The following is a 20,703-nucleotide window of genomic DNA, read 5'->3' on the forward strand; positions in this document are numbered from 1 at the left end:
GACCGGCTTTACAAAGTATGCAGGCAGTTCTCCGACGTGGAGCTCACGAACAACTAACGTATGAAGTTGTCAAACTTCACCACGACGTCAAACAGAAAGGCCACGAAATTATTTTCCAATGGCTACCTGGCCATTGCGGGATCAGTGGAAACGATCTCGCTGACAAAGCTGCCCGAGAGTCACACCAAGAACAACACAGCGTTCCCATTCCTCTTTCCAGGACAGACGCTGGAAGGCAGCTTCGTCACCTGGCACGCAAGCTCTCTCTATCAGAGTGGAACACCCCAAACATAAGGCGCACGAGGCTACACGAATTGAACCCTTCGCTCCAACTCCGACCTCCACCCGGGATTCACCGACGTGAGGCATCGCTTCTATACCGGCTGTGGTTGGGAGTGGCTTTCACGAAGGCGTACTGTGCTTTGATTGGAATGACCGAAAGTGCCACGTGCGACGACTGCGGCAGCGAAGAGAACATAGAACATGTATTGTGTCACTGCGTTCGATTTCAGTCGGAAAGACAAACTTTATCGAACGCATTGCGACGACTTGACGATCGACCGTTTTCTGTGCAGGTGCTCCTTGAACACCGTCCCCATCGCTCGTCAGCCCACAAAGCTGTGAAGGCACTGTTGTCTTACTTGAGGACGACTGGCCTATGTGAACGCCTTTGAATTGCTCAGGCCCTCCGCGTGCGTGCGCGAACTCACCGTGTCCTTCCTCCCCCCCCCCTCCTCTCTCTATCTCATCTTTCTATTCCCTCTTTCCCGTCCCCCAGAGTAGGGTAGCCAACCAGACGCATTTCTGGTTAACATCCCTGCCTTCTCTTTCTCTCCTCCTCCTCCTCCTCCTTGCAACGGATATTTATATCGTAAAGCTGAAGGAAATTGTCGTAAAAGTCTAGTTCCATGTTTATTCAACATTTATAAACGTCCGTGTTAGCCAAATTATTTGGCGTCAATATATTTGTTGAATAAACTTGATTAAGTACGCATGCAGAACTGCGAAGCGCGGCTCGCGTTGCAATGGTCTTTCTGACGTAGCTGGGAGGCGTAACATGAAGCTGGGCTGCACGGCGCGACAAAGCCGCCCGTCTCGCCAACACCACATGGATAGCCCAAGGCCTGTTCACTGCGATCCATGACGTCATGCTATCTGGCCCGACTGCCATAGAATCTAATGGGCATTCTCCCGAGTAAGCAGCGGTGTACCTTCCGTATCGGAGACCGACGGGTGCTGCGCCACCCGCCGCCTCACAAGGTGCTAGGACCCAAGCTGGCACTGACGAGCACTCCGCCATGACCTCCCAAGGGGTGACACCGGGTCAGAAACACCAGCTGATTTGTACAAGCCAGCCTGACTGCAAGCGACAAGACACTGGTGACTCTGAAGACGAGTCAACAATCATCGAGGACGACAACGTGGCGAACCTTTCAGACCTCGACATGGACGAGGGTGGTTTCCGAGTTGTGCGCCATCGTAAAGACAGGGCGGAGGGAATTCCAGTGCTAATCACTGCAGCATCCGAGAGAGCTGATTTAAGGCAAGTGAACCCTATTCTCCTGTACTCTGAGCTTGAAGCGATTCTCGGTGGAGCACCAGTGAAGAGCCGCTTCACAGCACAGGGAGCTTTGCTCTTAGATGTGGAGACAGAAGGACAAGCCAACATCCTTCTAGAGACCAAGAATATCGGCGGCATAGCCATATCTTCCCGTGTCCCGCACAGTTATATGAAAAACACGTGCATTGTTAGAGGAGTCCCAAAATGGTACTCGGATGAGGAGCTGCTCACCTTCCTGAGACCTCAGGGAGTATTTCATGCAAAAAGAATCATCCGTCGGGTCCACACCTCGTCATCTGAATGGGAGTCAAGGCGCACTAACTCGGTGGTTCTCACATTTGCTCCAAATTCTGAACGCCCCGAGAAGATCAACCTTGGTTTCACCAGACACGAGCTTGTCGACTACGTGGAGACACCACCACGCTGTTTTAAGTGCCAGCGCTTCGGACATATCGCCAAGTACTGTCGTGGGGAACAGAGGTGCAAGCGCTGTGGGGGACCTCATGATTTTAAGACGTGTGCAAGCAAAGAAAACTCTGTGTGTGCAAACTGCGGCGGCGACCATCCTGCTAGCTACGGTCGATGTCCTGCGCGGACAGCTGCTCAACGAAGGAATAAGATGTTTGTTTTGGGTCCAAAGAATGCAAGCGCACCATCGAACACGAAGAAGACACTCAGCGCGCCACAACTAACTGCTTTGGAAAGAGACTACGCTTCTGATTTCCCGCGTCTCACACCGATAAACGAAGTTATTGAGCCAACGCAAACGGTCACCGCCGCTGAGAAACCTGTTCCTAAAGAGTCCGAAAAGCGCACCTATGCGGCCGCAGTGAACCGACCTCAAGCACCACTTGGAAGCAGTCAGCTGGAAAACTGCCAGCATGTGATACGCGCTCTGTTCACGGCACTACGTTCCCACGTCGCGAAGATGCCTGCGAGCTCAACGAAGGATATGCTGGAAGCAGTGCTGGCTCTTGAGTCAGTAATACTCTGCTCTACTTCCACATACCCTCAGTAGCATAATGGCAATTTCTCGCCCACTTGGTCCATTCCGTCGCCCAAAAGTGCCCTTAATAATGCAATGGAACTGCGCCGGCATTCAACAGCGTCTGTGTGAACTCAGCCTTTTCCTTCGAGACATACCTATACCAATTCTAGCCCTCTCGGAGGCTGGTCTCCCTAATGGAAGGACGATCCCAGGGTACATCAGACATGGAAATCCGAGTATACCGTCATTTGCTAATGGAAGTGCGATGATATACATCAGGCGAGAAATACCTCACGTCGCCTTACCAGTGCAGGATCTTTGTTCTACCTACTTGGAAGTCACCGCTGTGCAAGTGTGCCTAGGAAACCGAAAACTCAGTGTGGTGTCGGTGTATATAAGTCCACGCAGGAAGGTCTCTATGGAGGCGTTTATAAAGGACCTATGCATTCGTTGCCCCTCTCCTAGAATAATCTGTGGCGATTTTAACGCACATCATTCGCTTTGGGGAGATAAGATTGCAGATTTCCGAGGCAAGGAACTTGTCGCAGCCGCGGATGCTGCTGACTTATGTATCGCGAACGATGGTAAACCAACTTTCTTCAGACCACCAGATTCATGGAGTGCCATAGACCTCGTGATCCATTCTACAGACCTTTACGTATCGTCGACAACGGCCCCAGACAGGATGGGCAGCGACCATTTTCCGATCTTCACCAACATCACCGGATTTCACACTGCTGGTCGACAATTCTGTGCTGTGACACGCTGGGACACATACAGAGAAGCGTTGGATGAATCCCCTGGTGAGCTATTCGCAGATATGCTGCGGAGCAAGAGAGTGGCTACCTCAATGTTGAAACTGCCAGATCATTTTCCTACTCCTGATTTGAAACTAAAGAACCTCTGCGCAGCGCGTAGGAGAGCGGAGCGGAAACTAATGAGAAAAACGGGAAATCCCTCTGCAAAAACTGAATACAACAGGATAAACGCTGTCATCCGTCGTCACACAAAAAGGTTAAGACGAGTTCAGTGGGCTGCTTTCTGTGAGAGCTTATCGGCGTTTACTCCCATGACAAGAATATGGGGAGTAATGAATAGCCTATCCGGAAAGATTCGCCCGCACAGGCCATTTGAAGCACTTGCTTTGAAGCAAGGAAAAGATTTGCAAACCCTTGCAGAAGATTTTGCAGATGGATTCACATCTGGCAGATCAGCAGGAGTATCGAACCCTCTGTTGTCTCAAGCATTCCATACCATGGATACGCCATTCACTTTCCGTGAGTTGGATATGGCGCTCAGCAAATTAAGAAGACGCTGTGCTGTGGGTCCCGATTCGATCAGCAATCAGATGCTGACAAATCTGCCGTACGAACGAAGACGAGCCCTTCTGGACATATTTAATCACGTCTGGAGCACGGGAGAGATCCCAGAAACGTGGAAGATAGCATGGGTGGTGCCAGTACTCAAGTCCGGAAAGGATCCTGCGAACCTCACCTCATATCGGCCAGTATCGCTAACATCATGCGTATCAAAGTTGATGGAAAGACTAGTATGTGCGAGGTTAACATGGTATCTTGAGCAAGGAAATAGACTGCCATCGTGCATGACCGGCTTTCGTCCACGGTTGAGTGCCCAGGACAGTGTCTTGGATTTAATAAGCCATATCGAGCACCATCGCGCGGACGGCCTTTCCACACTCGCCATCTTTATGGACGTTGCCAAGGCATACGACTGTGTGCTTCATACAGGCATCATCAACGGACTCCAAAACATGGGCGTCTCAGGAAATGCTCTCCGATTCATCCATGAATTTCTCAGAGATCGGCATGCCCAAGTTAAGCTCGGAAGTATAATGAGTGATAAGCGACGAATTTCCCTCGGTGTCCCACAAGGAAGCGTCCTATCTCCCTTGCTTTTTAACGTTGCCATGGCCAGCCTTCCAGATGCACTGAAAGTAGGTCGGACGGCAGTTAAAATGTCCATCTACGCAGATGACATCTGCATTTGGATCTCGGGGTACCAACACAAACGGTTGGCCCGGATCGCCCAGGGGGCAATCTCCGCCATTGAACGCCACTTATCGATGCTTGGCCTATCATTATCAGCGGAAAAATCTGCCTTCATGCTTTTCCCGGGAGTGAGACGCAAGTCAACACGCCTGACGCTGAATATCAGAGGGCATTCAATTCTTCGTGCAACTCAAGTTCGATTCCTGGGCGTCACCATCGACAGCAAGCTACTATGGCGTCGTGCGGTCGAAAGTGTTGTGGCTGCATCAGTGCAAAGAGTCAACGCACTTCGTCGATTGGCAGGTGTACGTTGGGGAAACAATCCTATGTCCATGCTTAAACTGAATGCGGCACTGATAACAAGCCGCATTCTCTATCAGCTCCCTCTGATATCCCCGTCATCGAGTCAATTCGAGCGCTTGGAGGCTGTGCACAGAAAGGGACTTCGCTTGGCGATGGGAGTTCCACAGACGGCTTCAAACAAGAAAGTCACTAATGAGGCAGAATCTCTTCCACTCCGTCTCTTGGCATCTCAGGCATTGTTGACGCAGCTATTAAGGCTGGGCGAGTCCCGCGCAGGCACGGCGCTTCTCCGGCGGCTAAGAGCAAGAACTCGCTCACATTTCCATGCGGCGCTGAACACTTTCCAATGTTTAGGATTGGAATGGCCTAAACGCAGTCGCCTTGACCCGCCATGGTCTTTTTCGGACGTTACCTGCAGCCTCAGTGTACCCCACCTACCGGAGAAACGCACCATTTCAACTGCAGAAGCAAAGTTTATTGTGCTGGAACACTTGAGCACAGCATTTCAACGCCACTTACAAGTTTACACAGACGGCTCGGTGTGCGCACAAACAGATAGCTGTGCAGCGGCATTCTGCATACCATCCCTTGATGTGTCATGGTCTGGCCGACTGGATCGCGTAGTTTCCTCTACAACAGTAGAAAGCGCCGCAATCACCGCGGCTTTGCGGAAACTACGGGCCTTCTCTGCACGAGATGTCGTGGTGCTGACGGATTCCAAGTCAGCGTTACAGAGATTGCATCGTGGCCTACCTCTAGAGAAATTTACAAGGCAATCTCTGGCACTGATTAACGATCTAACAAGCAAAGGATTTAATATAAGATTCCAGTGGATACCATCACACGTAGGCATTGATGGAAACGAGAAAGCTGACGCCCTTGCACGCCTAGCGCTGACATGTGTCCCAAAAGTGAAAGCTCCAAAAGCTCTTCAGAACCCTAAGGGTGTAATCCGCCTTCACTTTAGGGGGATCCACAAGAATCCCCACGAACCCTGCGTGACTCATGGATTTACCCGCGAAGAAGCGACGCTTTTATACCGCATCAGGACCGACTCTGCGTACACCACAGCTTCTTTATTCAAGACTGGGCTTCGCGCTTCCCCATTCTGTGCTTTCTGTGGTGACATTGGCGACATCGAACATTACATTTGGATATGCCCGCTGTTTGACAAAGAAAGAAAAGCGATGATCGACAGCCTACAAAAGAGCGGTCTTACGCACATGACATTTGAAGACGTCGTTTTCCCCGGAGGACCTGCGACAACCAGGAAGAGAGCGCAACGACTGCTGCTGGCCTTCCTGCGAGACACGGGGCTCATAGACACTTGGTGACACACCCCTGATATCAACTCGAAGGAGGATCAGGCGGAACAATTGCCGGCTATGTATGCCAGGCTAACCCCGCCTGCTTCAACATCATCACCACCACCACCACCCTAAGCAGCGGTGATTTCGACATCGCCGCTTTCGTCACACATGGCTTGGCAATCGAAATTTCGGGGCCCGCTGCTGAAGGACTATGCGTTAAATCGGGAGTTTGGCACAGCGTCAATGGTAATAAGATTGCGGGCAGAGGGAAGTGCGACGGCAGCTTCATTTTTACGCCGTCCTGCTACGTCACAGGAAGGTTGCTCAGCGAGCTGTGCTTGCAGTGCTGCGTGCGTGATCAGGTAAGTCCAACTAATTATTTGAGGCCAGTTATACGGGCTATACTTGGTCGTTTTGAAATGTTGAAGGAACATGGAACTAGACCTTTTTTAGGAGGATATACTTCAGCTTTCCTTTATAAGTATGTTCCGTAAAATTTGTAACTAAGAGAGAGAGAGAGAGGAAGGATGCATAGAAAGGAAGGCAGGTTAACCAGATGTAGTTCCGGTTGGCTACCCTGCACGGTGAGAAGGGGTAGGGGGATAAAAAGAGAAAGAGAGTGGAAGGGGGGAGAGAAAGAAAGAGAGACGAGAACAAACAAACCGCGTACACTATATAGCGGTAGCGGGCGGCGTTCTTAAAGTCTATCGTGAAGGCCCGTAGACTGCGGGAACCTTAGTGACGCAAGTAAGGCCTTCAGCGCGGATGTTCTGTCAGATCACTGCCCTAAAGCTTTTAGTTCCGTTAGTGGACGATTGTCCAATTGGTCAAAGACTCTGCACAATACCTGTCTTTCGGCATTATAGCTCGGGCATACACAGATAATGTGTGCTAGCGTCTCATCGCTGCTGCACATGTCGCACGTGGGGCTGTTGGCCATTCCAATGAGGAAGACATAATAGTTTGTAAATGCAACGCCTAGCCACATACGGTACAGCATGGTCTGTCTCACGTCGTGGTAATCCAGGCGGTAGATGCGTCCGTATATCCGGAGACAACGAACGCAAACGGCACATGGGGAAAGTGTTCGAGTCCCACAGGGGCAAAGCACTTTCACGGAACATCAATCGCAGTCCAGCCGCAGCGTCTGTTCGCGAAAGTGGAATTGACCACTTGACCACTTTCATGTGCAGATCGGGCGGCCTCGTCGGCGTGGTCATTCCCGCTGATGTTGCATTGTCCTGGAAGCCATTGAAAGATTATGTTGTGTCCCTTGTCATGGCTGCGTTGATACATCTCTCCTATTTCTGAGGCCAGTTGTTCATTGGGTCCGTGGCGCATTGGGCTTTGTATGCACTAAAGGGCTGCATTGGAATCACTAAACACTGTCCATTGTTACGGTGGTTCCTGATTAATGAAATTAAGTGCAGCACGGAGTGTCGCAACTTCTGCACCCGTCGAGGTGGTAACAAATGAAGTTTTTAGCTTGATTTCTTTAGATTTTGCCGGGATGATGACTGCAGCAGCAGAGCTGTTGAGTTTTACCGAACCGTCTGTGTAGACATGTTGCCGGAATCTATGGACGTTGTAAATGTGTTGCAAGGTTGCTTGCTTCAAAGCTTGCAACGGCGCTCCAGCTTTCTTTTTGATGCCCGGAATTGTCAACTGTACTTGCGGCCGGTGCAGACACCACAATGGGGCTGATGATCGTGTAGCAGGCGTGAATTGTGAAGGCAAGTATAGGACTTACGTCTTACAACGCTTTTGGCAAATGTTGAATGTGGCCTGTTGTAACTACGAAGTTAATTATTGTAATTAGTTTCATTAGTGAAGTGAGTGCTGTTTTTTTTTGACAATGATGTCCTCCTGGGCACATAAATTGTCTGTAGCCATAGGATTCGAATAGATTTTGTGGGCTTCTTTCTTTTTTTAAGAGTTCGAAGTAAAAAAAAAAAAAAAACGCGCACACACTGTATAATAGGTATGCATATAAACTAATGGAACCTCTGAGAACAGCAAAAAAAGAAAAACTCTAATAATGCCTCTATGTTTAAAGGCATTCCATTATGATAAAAGTAAATTGCCAAGGCGCATATCTCCTGTAGAGGCGTTTACCCACTGACAAATGCGAATGTAACGCAGCGGTGAAGTGTGAGACGAATTTTTCACAAATGCTTGACCACACGAAGCAGCTGTGTTGGTGTGCCAGCATTGATGTGCTTTTATTAGGCGCTTCTTTTTTCAGTACGCATCCATTTGAACAAGAGTTTTCTTAACTTACATTGCGAATCGTGCTTTGAAGTACATTCCTCTATAAATGAAGAAAACTTTACAGTGTCTCTCCGTGCAATTCACCAACCTTTCGGATTGGATGTTACCTTATTGTCACACATCTTCATGAGTTCATCATGGTGTAACAGAAACCAACATACCTATTCACACACGCAGAAAGTCATTGTCAATGTGTGAATATGTGGAATGGAAAGTCGTATTAACTCAGACTGCACAAAGAAGAAAAAAAAAACAGCTTTATTTTGCTTCACCTTTTCCAGCAATGCCCACCACATACCATAAGGACACAAAAAAGACTAAAACCTCTTATTCCTCCAATGTGTGCAAAACAAAAGCTTGCGAACACAGGGGTGAGTTTGCGTGATAACCTTTCTGTCTCTTTCTTGTGGTATTTTTTATTTGATTTCTGGTGACTTAACGCAACGCATTCCGTTGAATATATATATATATATATATATCATTCGTCATTTCGGTGCGTAGGTTGTCAAAAACTGCAGATGACAATTTTGTAAGAACACGTTTAGCTTCATCAAGCGAAAGCTAAGTGCATATGTGAAGGTTCGAATTTGTGAACATATTTCTATTGCAAGAACACTACTTGGCCGTATAGTAAATCACAACTTGAACAACTTGAAGTACTCGCTGTGGCCAATAAAAATTAAAGAACGCGATAAAGCACCTAATAGTATTCAAAATAGTACTTTCATAGCATTAGGCAAAGAAGAAAGGGGCAGACAATAAGGGCAACACTCCAAATGACTTTCTTTGCTAGAACTTCCGATTTACATGTTTTCGAGATGACAGCGTAGCTTCAGCTTCTCCAAATAAAAAACTCATCAGACCATTGCTCATTACAAACCCTTCTGGTACGTCGTCACAACGTGACGTTGTTTAATGTTTAAATATAGCGCAGGAAGATGAAATGTAAGAACCACACTTTTGAAATCAAGATGTATAAGTTAACACACAAAAAAGTGAACTATACTTCCAATCCGCCAATTAGCTGTTGACACTCAACTGAGTTGCAGGAAATGACATAGCGTAACATGACTCCAGCTAACAATATTTTTTTTTCTTTTATTTAATTTTCCACTGTACATCAAGACTCCTGGCTCTCTTAGATGCGCACTTTTTTTCGCGAATGATGTGACTTTTTTGCTTAATGAGTTTTTAGGCCACCATCTTTCTTGCGGCGGAGGAACAAAAATATGGGAAAGTTTACAAAACTTCGGAGCTAAAGATGGTCGCAACACACTGGGGTGACTTGTTTCATTTCCACCATTGTAATATATAGCATTAACTCATTAATTTATACATGATGACAAATTATGATTCCAAAGATCATGTTTCCTCGATTAGCAGATGTGTTGCCTGAATTGATATGCTCTAAAATTGCGGTAATCGGCCCACAGGTAGCTACATGTGTTAATGAAAGCGTTTATTTTCTTCCCTGGAGCTCTTCAAGCGTTCTGCAGATGGCCGCAGCGATTGCCAGAGAGGGTTATTTGTGCATCACTGATATCCAGGCAGGTCGTGGAGATAAATTAATTTCCATTGCTCCTCTTCAATTGCCATGTATAGTCGATGACCAAAGTTGCAAGAAGGGCTGGTGCGATGCTTCTTGCCGTTCTGATCGAGATCTCTCTGCGCATTCTACATGCAGCCAAATACATCACGGCTGCCCTAAACAAGGACTACAAACCGTGCGATAGTTTCTACGACCACGTTTGCAGCAACTGGATGTTCTACAACCCGATTCCTGACGACAAGAGCACCGCCAGCGTTCTGGAAGGAATCGACGACAAGTTGACGGAAGACCTCAAAGGCAAGTAACCGTCTGACGCAATTTTTTCTTTTAAACCACGCTTGAAAGATCACAGAACAGACAAGCCGGATTATCGGCTAAAGTCCAATATTAAGTAAGATATTAAGTCAAGCTAAAGTGATATAATTATGATCGAAAAGGTCCAAGGCGCCCATTATATCGAGAAACGAACTTTAGTAAGCGAGAAATCGACGTAAATGTAGGTCCTGATCTGAGACTCTACCGGGACATGATTGTGTCACCGGTACTCAACCACTTAAAATAAAAAGAGAATTGCACTGAATTATAACACGGAATAAAATGCTACTTGTCCACTTCGATTTGATTCTTAGGAAAAAGAACTCATTGACGTTACCCTTGACAACGACGCGGATGGAGAAAAGGTTTTGTTCTCGTTCGACCCCACGCCGCCCGTGCGCACGTTTTGGTTGTTTCGGTATTGCGTATAGTGCGGCGCTTACAGCGAAGATGCTAGCCCCTAGTGTGTCCGGAGCTTCCAGTCTGTGCCACTCCGTGATCTGTGCTCAACGGAAAAGAAACGGCAGTTGGAAAAGTTTTTTTTTTTTTTTTTTTTTTTTTTTTTTTTTTTAGTTTCTGCGTAACAGAATTATGTTTTCTGGTATATTCGAATTACAATCCGATGCTATCATGTCTGCAGGTTCTGTGTAAGCCGTACATTACAAATTTCCTGTCGCATTTAACTTTGAGAAATTGAATTAGCTCAATAACTCACTTGCGCCAGGCGAAGGGCCTACTACAATGAGGATGTATGCTGCACTTCCGCACACCTGCGTGCGCGTGTGACGAACGTGCACGCGTTGTCCGTTGCATCTGACGCACAGTGTGTGCTGCGACCGTATTCGACATTAGGAAGGACACTGTTGAAAAAATTACAGTGACGTTTCACTTCGCGAAACTCGCGTTTCACAACGCGAGCTATGCACAAGCGTATGAATGCCGCGAACACACACACACACACACACACACACACACACACACACACACACACACACACACACACACACACACACACACACACACACACACACACACACACACACACACACACACACACACACACACACACACACACACACACACACTGCAAAAAAACCCTTAGCGCCGGCTTTCGGGCACTGATCACGCTTGCAGCATTACACTAACCCGCTTATGGCGGACGATTTGAATTTCGCTAGAAAACTGGCCCTTCAATCGGGTTTTTCTCTTGAACAAAGTCTTTTCTTGGCAGGAAGAAAGCGATGAGAGGTTTGCGTATTGGTATTTAACAGTCCACACTGACCTAACATATGCATCTGGTGTCTGTTTAAGTATGAAGTTACGGCGTGTTCTGCTAACTGTGGCGGTTGACTACGTAAAAGGCTAGGACACAACGCGCAGCCCTTCTGGCTACCATGTGGCCGATATACCTGCTTAAGCTTGATATCTATATCGAGGCAGAATGTGCGCGATGTGTTTGACGCCAACTCCCATGCACCGGTTTACTGATTCTCGCAATTCCTAAATCAGGCATATTCGAGAACACAACCTACAAGATGGAGAACCAAAACGCAACTGACAAGGTCCTAGGCTCCTACAAGAACTGCATGAACACGTGTAAGTCAGACTCACCTCAACGTCGTGTAGATGAAGTTGATGTTGACAGGCTCCAGCTTGCTGCGCTGGCGCACTCATTCTCAGAAGGAGGCCTTTTCAAACCCGTGTTTGAATATCCACACAACTGTGTTTGCAACTGACGTGTTCTATTCACTAATTATTTCAGTCATTTGAACATATTTGCAAAATTAGATCAAAGATAAATCTATTATTAGGCGAAGCTTTATAGGCTCAGAAGAAGTTTCGGCGGTGGTGGTGGTGGTGTCACGCTGAAAAGTGGGTCGATTCTGGTGATAGTGCAGAAAGGGTCCAAGCTCAATGACACATACCAGAGACAAGAAAAAAAAGTGAGAGAGAAGGAAGGAGAGAGACAAAAAGAGGGAGAGAGAAAGAGAGAGACAAAGGAAGAAGAGAGAGAGAAAGATAGACAGGGAAAGAGAGAAAGAGAGAGGGAGGGAGAAATTAAGAAAGAAAATCACCAGCCCTTCCCCTGTTGAGAAAATGGGGGTAAGCAAAACTTGTGTGTGTAGTTGACCTACTACTATCCCTTCCCTTTCCTACTACTTTTCGTTCCCTTTCCTGGTACTTTTCGTTCCCTTTTCTTCAACTTTTGCTTCCCTTTCGTGATATTTTTCCTTCCATTGCGTTGTATGTTTCCTTCCTTCGATGTATACATTTAATAAATGGTTATGGTTTATTACCGTGACATGTGAATTTTACGTCACCCTGACGAAGGTCAGATACACACGCGACAAGCTTCGCTTACCCCCATTTTCTCGACAGGGGAAGGGCTGGTGATTATATTGTGTAGTCAATAGTTATCTCTGTTTGAAGGGTCAAATTAAGCTGATGAGGATATCAAGAGGCCACTGTAGCGATCATGACTTGGATAATGGTAGCAAGTAACACAACAATGTTTTTTTTTATTATCGCTTTCACAATTACATGGCATCTCTTACATCGACATTAACAGACGTTCAGCTGCACCCGAAGTAACAAAACATTTTTGTGTTCTTTTGAGCGATTAATACTGATGTGCGGCAACAACCTCCTTACCTGAGGCATGAATGCACCTGAGAACCAAAGAAAGCGTCTTGCAATTTTGCTGCCACGCGTACATTGTCGTGATTGTTTTTGCAGTCGCGCTTCCTAGTTGTTGCTATAAACGTTGTTTTTATTCGTCTGCCTTCTCCAAGCGATTCCCGAGGCCACCCAGTTCTACGCCTTGATAGACGTGCTGAAGCGCGTCGGCGGAGAGTACTGGCCCGTCTGGCCTCCGCCAAAGGCACGAGAGGTTCTGCCCACGTGGGACCAGCTCTACACCAAGATCCACAACGAGTTTGCCATCAACTTGCTCTTCATTGTAGGAGTAGACAAGGACCCCAAGAACGTATCCAACAAAATCATCAGCGTAAGGCTCCAAATTGCACTCCTTTCTACAGCATCTCGTATTACGCTATAGGCATAAAGATATAGTCCCCTAAAAATGCGTGAAGTTCCCAAAGAACGATGGCATTAAACATTTTGACGAACTTGTTGTGAGATGTAATTTCAGTTTTAATAGGCCGCACCACTAAACAGGCTCTTCTTTCAGATAGAGCGGCCATCAGCTGGTTCAGATCTGTACTTGTTCAATAAACTAAGCGTGAGAAAAGGGAAGAAGCCAATAGGTGCGAGAGACATGGCTTACCTCACGTTGATGGCGTCGTGCATTAAGGCCTTTAACCCAAAGCTACCTTACAAGAAGGTCAAAGACGTAATACTGGATATTCTGTGGTTCGAGTCCAACATGACCAAGGTGAGATCTTGAGGAATGGCACTGCTGTTCCTGCATGCTTTCTTTAGAATCACGGTGGAACATAGCTAGACACTGTAGTATATTAGGTGCCCCGTACATGGTTATGGCAACCCATACTTCGCCTTGTTTACACCCTGTCATAGACGTATTAATATTAGCCAAAAGATCTTCTTTTGTCAAAATATCGGCATGTGCTACTAGCCATCTCGCCGTTTTTACATGTCGTGTATCTTATGACTTCAGTTCTTTGTGGAGGGTTATTGCTCTATGTACAAAAATTGCGTATGGCTGTTTAGTGTTATATTAACAGAGATTAACTTCGAAAACTACGACGTTGGAGTATGGTATGTGACTACTAAAGTGCCAATCAAGTTTGTGCAAAGGGGGCAGGAATTGTCCTTAACGAATGTAGGCAACGAAGAGTTGTCAGGAATTTTATGTATTGCTCAATCAAGCTTTGTTGTGTGTGAAGTTCCTGCAATTTATTAAGGTACATATATCACCGATGAAAACCATTAATGCGCCAGCACCCAAGGGGCAAATAAGTATGCCGAAGGCAGGTAGCACTTCTCAATCGTTTGCACTTTATAAAAACATTTTAAGGTAAGCAACTGTGTAAAGCAACTACTCGTCTCAAAGCTTTTAACAAGAACTAGTACTAGACATAGAACAGCAGTAACAGAAAGGTTCTCAGGGTACATACATGTGCCTGACCTTTTTCACGTACACGCCGATAGATATAATTTGTATATTTAATTGCGTACGCACCTGTCATAGTAGTTCGCTTTGTATAATGATATGAGTCGATGACGCATTTGTTCAGTGTAAATTGAGGGCCTCGACTTGTTTAATGTACCGTACCACTGTCGATAGGATGCATTTATTTTTTGTATCTCGTTACAGATACTTGAAGCTGCAGAAAACAAAACAGGAACCGATCTTAACTTTTTCAGAATGACCATTGCAGATCTAAGAAATATATCTGAACATGTAAGTTTATTCTTCACTGGTGAATAACACATTACCAATAGAAAGAGCGCTACCTTAAGTGTGGTCGTCGTCTTCTCTGCCATGCCACGTTAATATAGCTGATATCGTCATGCAATGTTTATGATGCACGGCCGAGAATACTTGTAGCATGCACCTCTCGCTTTAGTTCAAGAAAACGCCTGAGCACGTTTTGTTTTTCGTTTTTTACCTTCCAGTTGATTATTTGGTTTTTGTCATCTTGCTCTGCGAATTCGGCTAAATAAATAATGCTAAAAATATATACCAAAGACAGTTTGGTAAATCTTTAGCGCTAGACGTGGGCGTCATTGCATACGTAAACGTTGGGATGGCAGAACCAGCTAACGACTCGTGTAATAAATTGCGCAATGAATATGAAAACCATTAGGTAAATATTAAACTTCAAGCGACCCGGAAAGTATCCGCGGGCAAGTATTAGTATTCGCGCTATATTATGCACACACAAAAAGTGCGTAATGGTTGCGCAGTAAAGGTTTAGGACGCGCGAGAACAAATTTCAAGCGGTACTCAACAGAGCGAAACTCATCATATAGTTTCACGAACAGTAAGGAATCGTGGTCATCATCATCATCATCATCATCATCATCATCATCATCATCATCATCATCATCATCATCATCATCATCTTTATCAGCCTATATTTATGTCCACTGCAGGACGAAGGCCTCTCCCTGCGATCTCCAATTACCCCTGTCTTGCGCTGGGTGATTCCAACTTGCGCCCGCAAATTTCCTAAATTCATCACTACACCCAGTTTTCTGCCGTACTCGACTGCGCTTCCCTTCTCTTGGCATGCATTCTGTAACTCTAATGGTCCGCCCATTATCCATCCTACGCATTACATGGCCTGCCCAGCTCCATTTTTTCCGTTTAATGTCAACTAGAATATCGTCTATCCCCGTTTGTTCTCTGATCCATACCGCTCTCTTCCTGGCTCTTAACGTTATAGGCCTGACATTTTTCGTTCCATCGCTCTTTGTGCGGTCCTTAACTTGTTCTCGAGCTTCTTTGTTAACCTCCAAGTTTCTGCCCCATATGTTAGCACCGGTAGAATGCAATGATTGTACACTTTTATTTTCAACGACAGTGGCAATTTCCCAGTCAGGATTTGGTAACGCCTGCCGTACGCACTCCGGCCAAATTTTATCCTTCTATAAATTTATTTCTCATGATCAGGATCTCCTGTGAGTAAGTGACCTAGATAAACGTACTCCTTTACAGACTCTAGAGGCTGACTGGCGATCCTGAATTCTTGTTCCCTTGCCAGGCTATTGAACATTATCTTCGTCTTCTGCATATTAGCCTTCAACCCCACTCTTACACTTTCTTGGTTAAGGTGCTCAATCATTTGCTGTAATTCGTCCCCATTGTTGCTTAATAGGACAATGTCATCTGCAAACGGAAGGTTGCTGAGATATTCGCAGTTGATTCTCACTCCTAAGCCTTCCCAGTCTAAGAGCTTGAATACTTCTTCTAAGCATGCAGTGAATAGCATTGGAGAGATAGTGTCTCCTTGCCTGACCCCTTTCTTGATAGGTAACTTTCTACTTTTCTTGTGGAGAACCAAGGTTGCTGTGCGATCCTTGTAGATATTTGCCAATACATTCGCGTATGCATCCTGTACTACTTGGGGACGTAATGCCTCTATGACTGCTGGTATCTCTACAGAATCAAATGCTTTTTCATAATCTATGAAAGCCATATAGAGAGGTTGATTGTACTCCGCAGATTGCTCGATTACCTGATTGATGACATGGATATGATCCATCGTAGAATGTCCCTTTCTGAAGCCAACCTGTTCTCTTGGTTGGCTGAAGTCAAGTGTTGCCCTGATTCTATTTGAAATTACCTTGGTGAATATTTTATACAATACTGAGAGCAAGCTAAGGGGTCTATAATTCTTCAAATCTTTAACGTCTCCCTTCTTATGGATGAGTATAATGTTGGCGTTCTTCCAGCTTTCTGGTACACTTGAAGTTGTGAGGCATTGTGTATAAAAGGCCGCAAGCTTGTCAAGTATAATATCTCCTCCATCCTTGATTAAATCGACTGTTATTCTTTCTTCTCCAGCAGCTTTTCCCCTGGTCATGTCTTTCAAGGCCCTTCTAACTTCATCGCTAGTTATAGAAGGGACCTCTGTATCCTGTTCATAACTATACTTCGAATGAAAGTAGGTTGGCTGCTCTGGGAACTGTACTGGTCAGTGTAGAATTCTTCCGCTGCTTTTACTATGTCATCGAAATTGCTGATATTACCCTGCTTATATTTCAGTGCATACATTTTGCCTTGTCCTGTGCCTAGTTTTCTTCTCACTGATTTCATGCTGCGTCCATATTTTAGTGCTTCTTCAATCTTTTCCACGCTTTAATTTCGGATATCCTGGTATTCGTTCCCAAATTCGTGGGAAATAACTCAGGTGAAGCACAAGAAAGCACCTGCATATACATACGCAATCTTCTTGATGATTTTTCGAAAGGGTATAACTTCAAAGTTTCAAAATATAAAAAATATAGAAAAAAAGGCATGTCATGATTGGATTCCAGATGTATCTATACAACCTACATAAAAAATAACACTCAATATTGTGGAAAAGCTGCGGCATTCCAATTTTCTTTACTGTCTCCTCCACCAACACGCTTACTATCTTCTTCTTTCTGGAGTTTTACGTGCCAAAACCAGTTCTGATTATGAGGTACGCCGTAGTGGAGGGCTCCGAATTAATTTTGACAACCTGGGGGCTCTTTAACGTGCACTACAACGCAACCACACGGGCGTTTTTTCATTTCGCCTCCATCGAAATGCGGCCGCCGCGGCCGGGATTCGACCCAGCGATCTCGTACTCAGCAGCGCAACGCCTACGCTTACTATCACAGCAGCCTCCCACAAATATGTAGCCGCCGGGCTTGCCTATCGTGCCTACGAATGCATTACCATTTGAATGGTGTGTGAACCATTGTTTCACATGCCTGATTCCAAAGCTCAATTGTGATCATCATGGCTTTGTATTCCCCATAGGTGGACTGGCTGCAGATGCTGCAACGCCTCTTTGATAGTGTTAACGTGACACTGACACCGGAAGAGCCGGTAGTGCTCAATGAACTGTACTACTTCAAAACGCTTGTTGACTACATAACGAAGAACACATCCAGGTAGGAGGAAAGTGATGCCGGTAACTCGAAGTTTACTTTCCGTTTTACAAGGATAGAGAAGCAAAACATCGTAACCTATGACCGCTTTTTTTATAGGAAAAATAACAATAATCGTCTAGAAACATATACATATACTGAGCTCCTTTGACAATAACGAAAAGCCATATTTTCAGCTTATTTTAGAAATTCCTGTATTATTCATGTCCGAATACTTGTCCATTCGCTTCTTCGTTTATTCGTGTACATATATTCTTGAGTATGTATAATGTCTATTTGCTCACCATATCCGTATTCAATTTGCAAGTGTCCCTTCATTTGGGATTGGTTCGTACTTTGTATCTTCCATTGTTTTCTTTGCTTGAACACTTATGTACACATCTTATTAAATGTCTTGTCGTGTGCGTGTGTGTGCGTGTGTGCGCGCGTGTGTGTGTGTGTGCGTGCGTGCGTGCGCGTTCGTTGTGCGTGTGGCGTGTGTGCTTATGTGCTTAGGTGTTGTGTGTGTGTGATTGTGTGTGTGTGCGTGCATTGCGTGTGGTGTGTGTCTGTGTTGTGCGTGTGTTTGTTTGCGTGTGTGTGTGTAGCGCATGCTGTGTTTGTGTGCGTGTTGTGTGCTTGTCTGTGTGCGTGCGTTGTGCGTGTTTGAGTGTGTGCGTGTTGTGCGTGGTGTGTGTGTTTGTGTGTGTGTGCGTGTGTGTGTGTGTTTATGTGCTTGTGTGTTTGCGTTTCTGTATATGTGCGTTGTGCATGTTGTATTTGTGTGTTGTGTGTATATATATGTGCGCGTGTGTTTGTGTTTACGTGTGTGCGTGCGTGCGTCTGTGCGTGTTTATCGCTATCGTTTATCGCATTTGTGCGTATATATTGCCAGAAGCGTCCAATTCTATACGTTTCATAAATGCGTACCACGCCTAAAGCATCGTTGTTTATAATTGTCAGTGTAATATACGGCGAAATAAATTAGTCAATTTGTAATGAGCTGCAGAGGACAACTGTTGAAGGTTTTGGGGCTTCTGTATTACCCCACAACTGCGACTTGCCATTGCCTTTTTTTTTTTCTGCGGGAGAAAACCGGAAGCTCGCCAGGGACTGTGTTTGTACACAGCAAAGGGGTGCATAGTGTTGACGAGCGTATTTCATGCGAAAGTCTAAGGAGAGGGATTTGTAGGGAGCGGGGGCAACGACAACAAACCGGTAAAATTCTATCGCAGTCTCAATGTACTCGAGCCGTTCATTTGTATGCCTCGCTTGGTGCTCTCTTTTCAAATAGCGCCCTGCATGCACATAACATTTTCGGGCAAATTCAAACTGCGCATAGAGGAAGAGCGCACAGGACATTGTGGTACACTGCCCTGTTGCTGGGAAATAATCATTGTCTTTTTCATCATCATAATCGTCATCATCATCCCCGTTATCATGTGATTTTATATTCAGTGCAGGACGACGTTCCACGTACATTAAGTTATTCCTGCTCTAACGTCAGCCGAACCAATTTTAAGTCTACAAGTTTACTAACTTCATAACTCCACCCAACCCTCTGACTTACCAAGTCTGACAGATCGAGGGTTATCTACTCTGCACTTCACATGACCTGCCCAACTCCTTTCCTTTAAGTATAATATAATCCGCCTGCTTTCGCTCTGTAATTCGTACTAACGCCGTGCTAACGCCTTTCTATAAACGCTTCCGTTCCCCGTAGACATACGACTTACAACTACATGATATGGCGCCTTATCCGAAACTTTGGCCCCATGGCGCTGCCAAAGATGCGGCAGCTCTCCTTCAAGATGACCCAGGCCGCGCGCGGTGTCAAGAGAGACATTCCTCTGTCGACGAGATGCGTGTACTACATCAGCGACGTCATGGACTTTCCAGCTGGGAGACTTTACGTAGAGCGATACTTCAGCAAAGAGGCAAAGAAAGACGTGAGTCACCTTACTGGCCTTGAAAGTATACTTATCCACTAGTGCTACATTGCAACAATGTGTGTCTGGGCTAGTTGAATTGCAACATTACAGGCAGTCAAGCGAACTGCGCTGAGTCGAATCAATTTAGGAGGAACGCCAAGGGCGGCAGCGGTGATGCTTCACTGGGGCCTTTTTTCCAGATTGCTTGCATATATTTTGGCTTCATTTTTACCCGATGTGGTTGAGCCTGTATTCAAAGAACCTCGTGGTAGCGCATGTTTTCGGAATTACATCTGTGAGAAAAAGAGAGAAAGCTCTTTAATGAAAACCAGAGTGGTTAGCCCCTTGTATATTCTCCTACATGCTACTCTTCAGGGAATGGGAGGGAGGGGAAGAAAGGCAACAAGCAGATTTCCCCGAATAAGGTGAAAAATGTGACAACGATATTCTTACGTGAACAAACACAAAGATGCAGGTTTTTGCAGAATTGGGGCCGTGTTTTCTAATTACTCATTTAATACATTTTTTTTTCACAACACTTCGTAGTTTGATTTAACGTGTCTCGGACACCACCGTGTGGCGTTAGTCCTAGAAAAGGCCACTCAGTGATGCGCGTGATGAGAAAAGAAGCATGAAAAATGAACGACACAAAATTCAGACGCTGGATCGGCATTCGCAATACAACCCTTAAATAAAGGGTCTACTTTATCGTCGGCGTTGGGCCGCCCACCACACACGATAGCAATCGAGCTGCGTGATAACGAGACTATCAGCTCTGCGATGGGCTAATCGCAAACGACACATTCGGACCCAGGTGCTTCAGCGACATGAGGTGAGCGATCCTGGTTCACGCGCTCATACCGTAGGACACCGCAAAGCGCCTTTCCAGAGCGCTAATTCCAGCACCTTCATTGTACA

General features: G+C 45.8%; 2 protein-coding genes across 5 annotated transcripts in view; one reads left to right on the forward strand and one right to left on the reverse strand.

The window, feature by feature from the left end:
• Nucleotides 1–20,703, reverse strand: part of LOC119444205 (neprilysin-1-like) — an 85,725-nt gene that overhangs the window by 43,903 nt on the left and 21,119 nt on the right. The gene's annotated exons all lie outside the window — the stretch shown is intronic.
• The window catches only part of LOC119446682 (membrane metallo-endopeptidase-like 1), a 41,527-nt gene that overhangs the window by 7,383 nt on the left and 13,441 nt on the right, over nt 1–20,703 (forward strand). For 3 of the 4 annotated variants that reach the window (XM_037711175.2, XM_049664328.1, XM_049664327.1), the window contains 8 exons: nt 8,724–8,813; nt 10,127–10,288; nt 11,816–11,902; nt 13,099–13,313; nt 13,497–13,700; nt 14,604–14,690; nt 17,745–17,878; nt 19,578–19,803. In XM_037711175.2, coding sequence (XP_037567103.1) covers nt 8,724–8,813; nt 10,127–10,288; nt 11,816–11,902; nt 13,099–13,313; nt 13,497–13,700; nt 14,604–14,690; nt 17,745–17,878; nt 19,578–19,803 — 1,205 coding nt within the window. The remainder of the gene's footprint in view (nt 1–8,723; nt 8,814–10,126; nt 10,289–11,815; nt 11,903–13,098; nt 13,314–13,496; nt 13,701–14,603; nt 14,691–17,744; nt 17,879–19,577; nt 19,804–20,703) is intronic. The other variant, XM_049664329.1, reaches the window with a different exon arrangement.

The sequence above is a fragment of the Dermacentor silvarum genome, chromosome 3, assembly GCF_013339745.2.
Source record: "Dermacentor silvarum isolate Dsil-2018 chromosome 3, BIME_Dsil_1.4, whole genome shotgun sequence".
NCBI lineage: Eukaryota > Metazoa > Arthropoda > Arachnida > Ixodida > Ixodidae > Dermacentor > Dermacentor silvarum.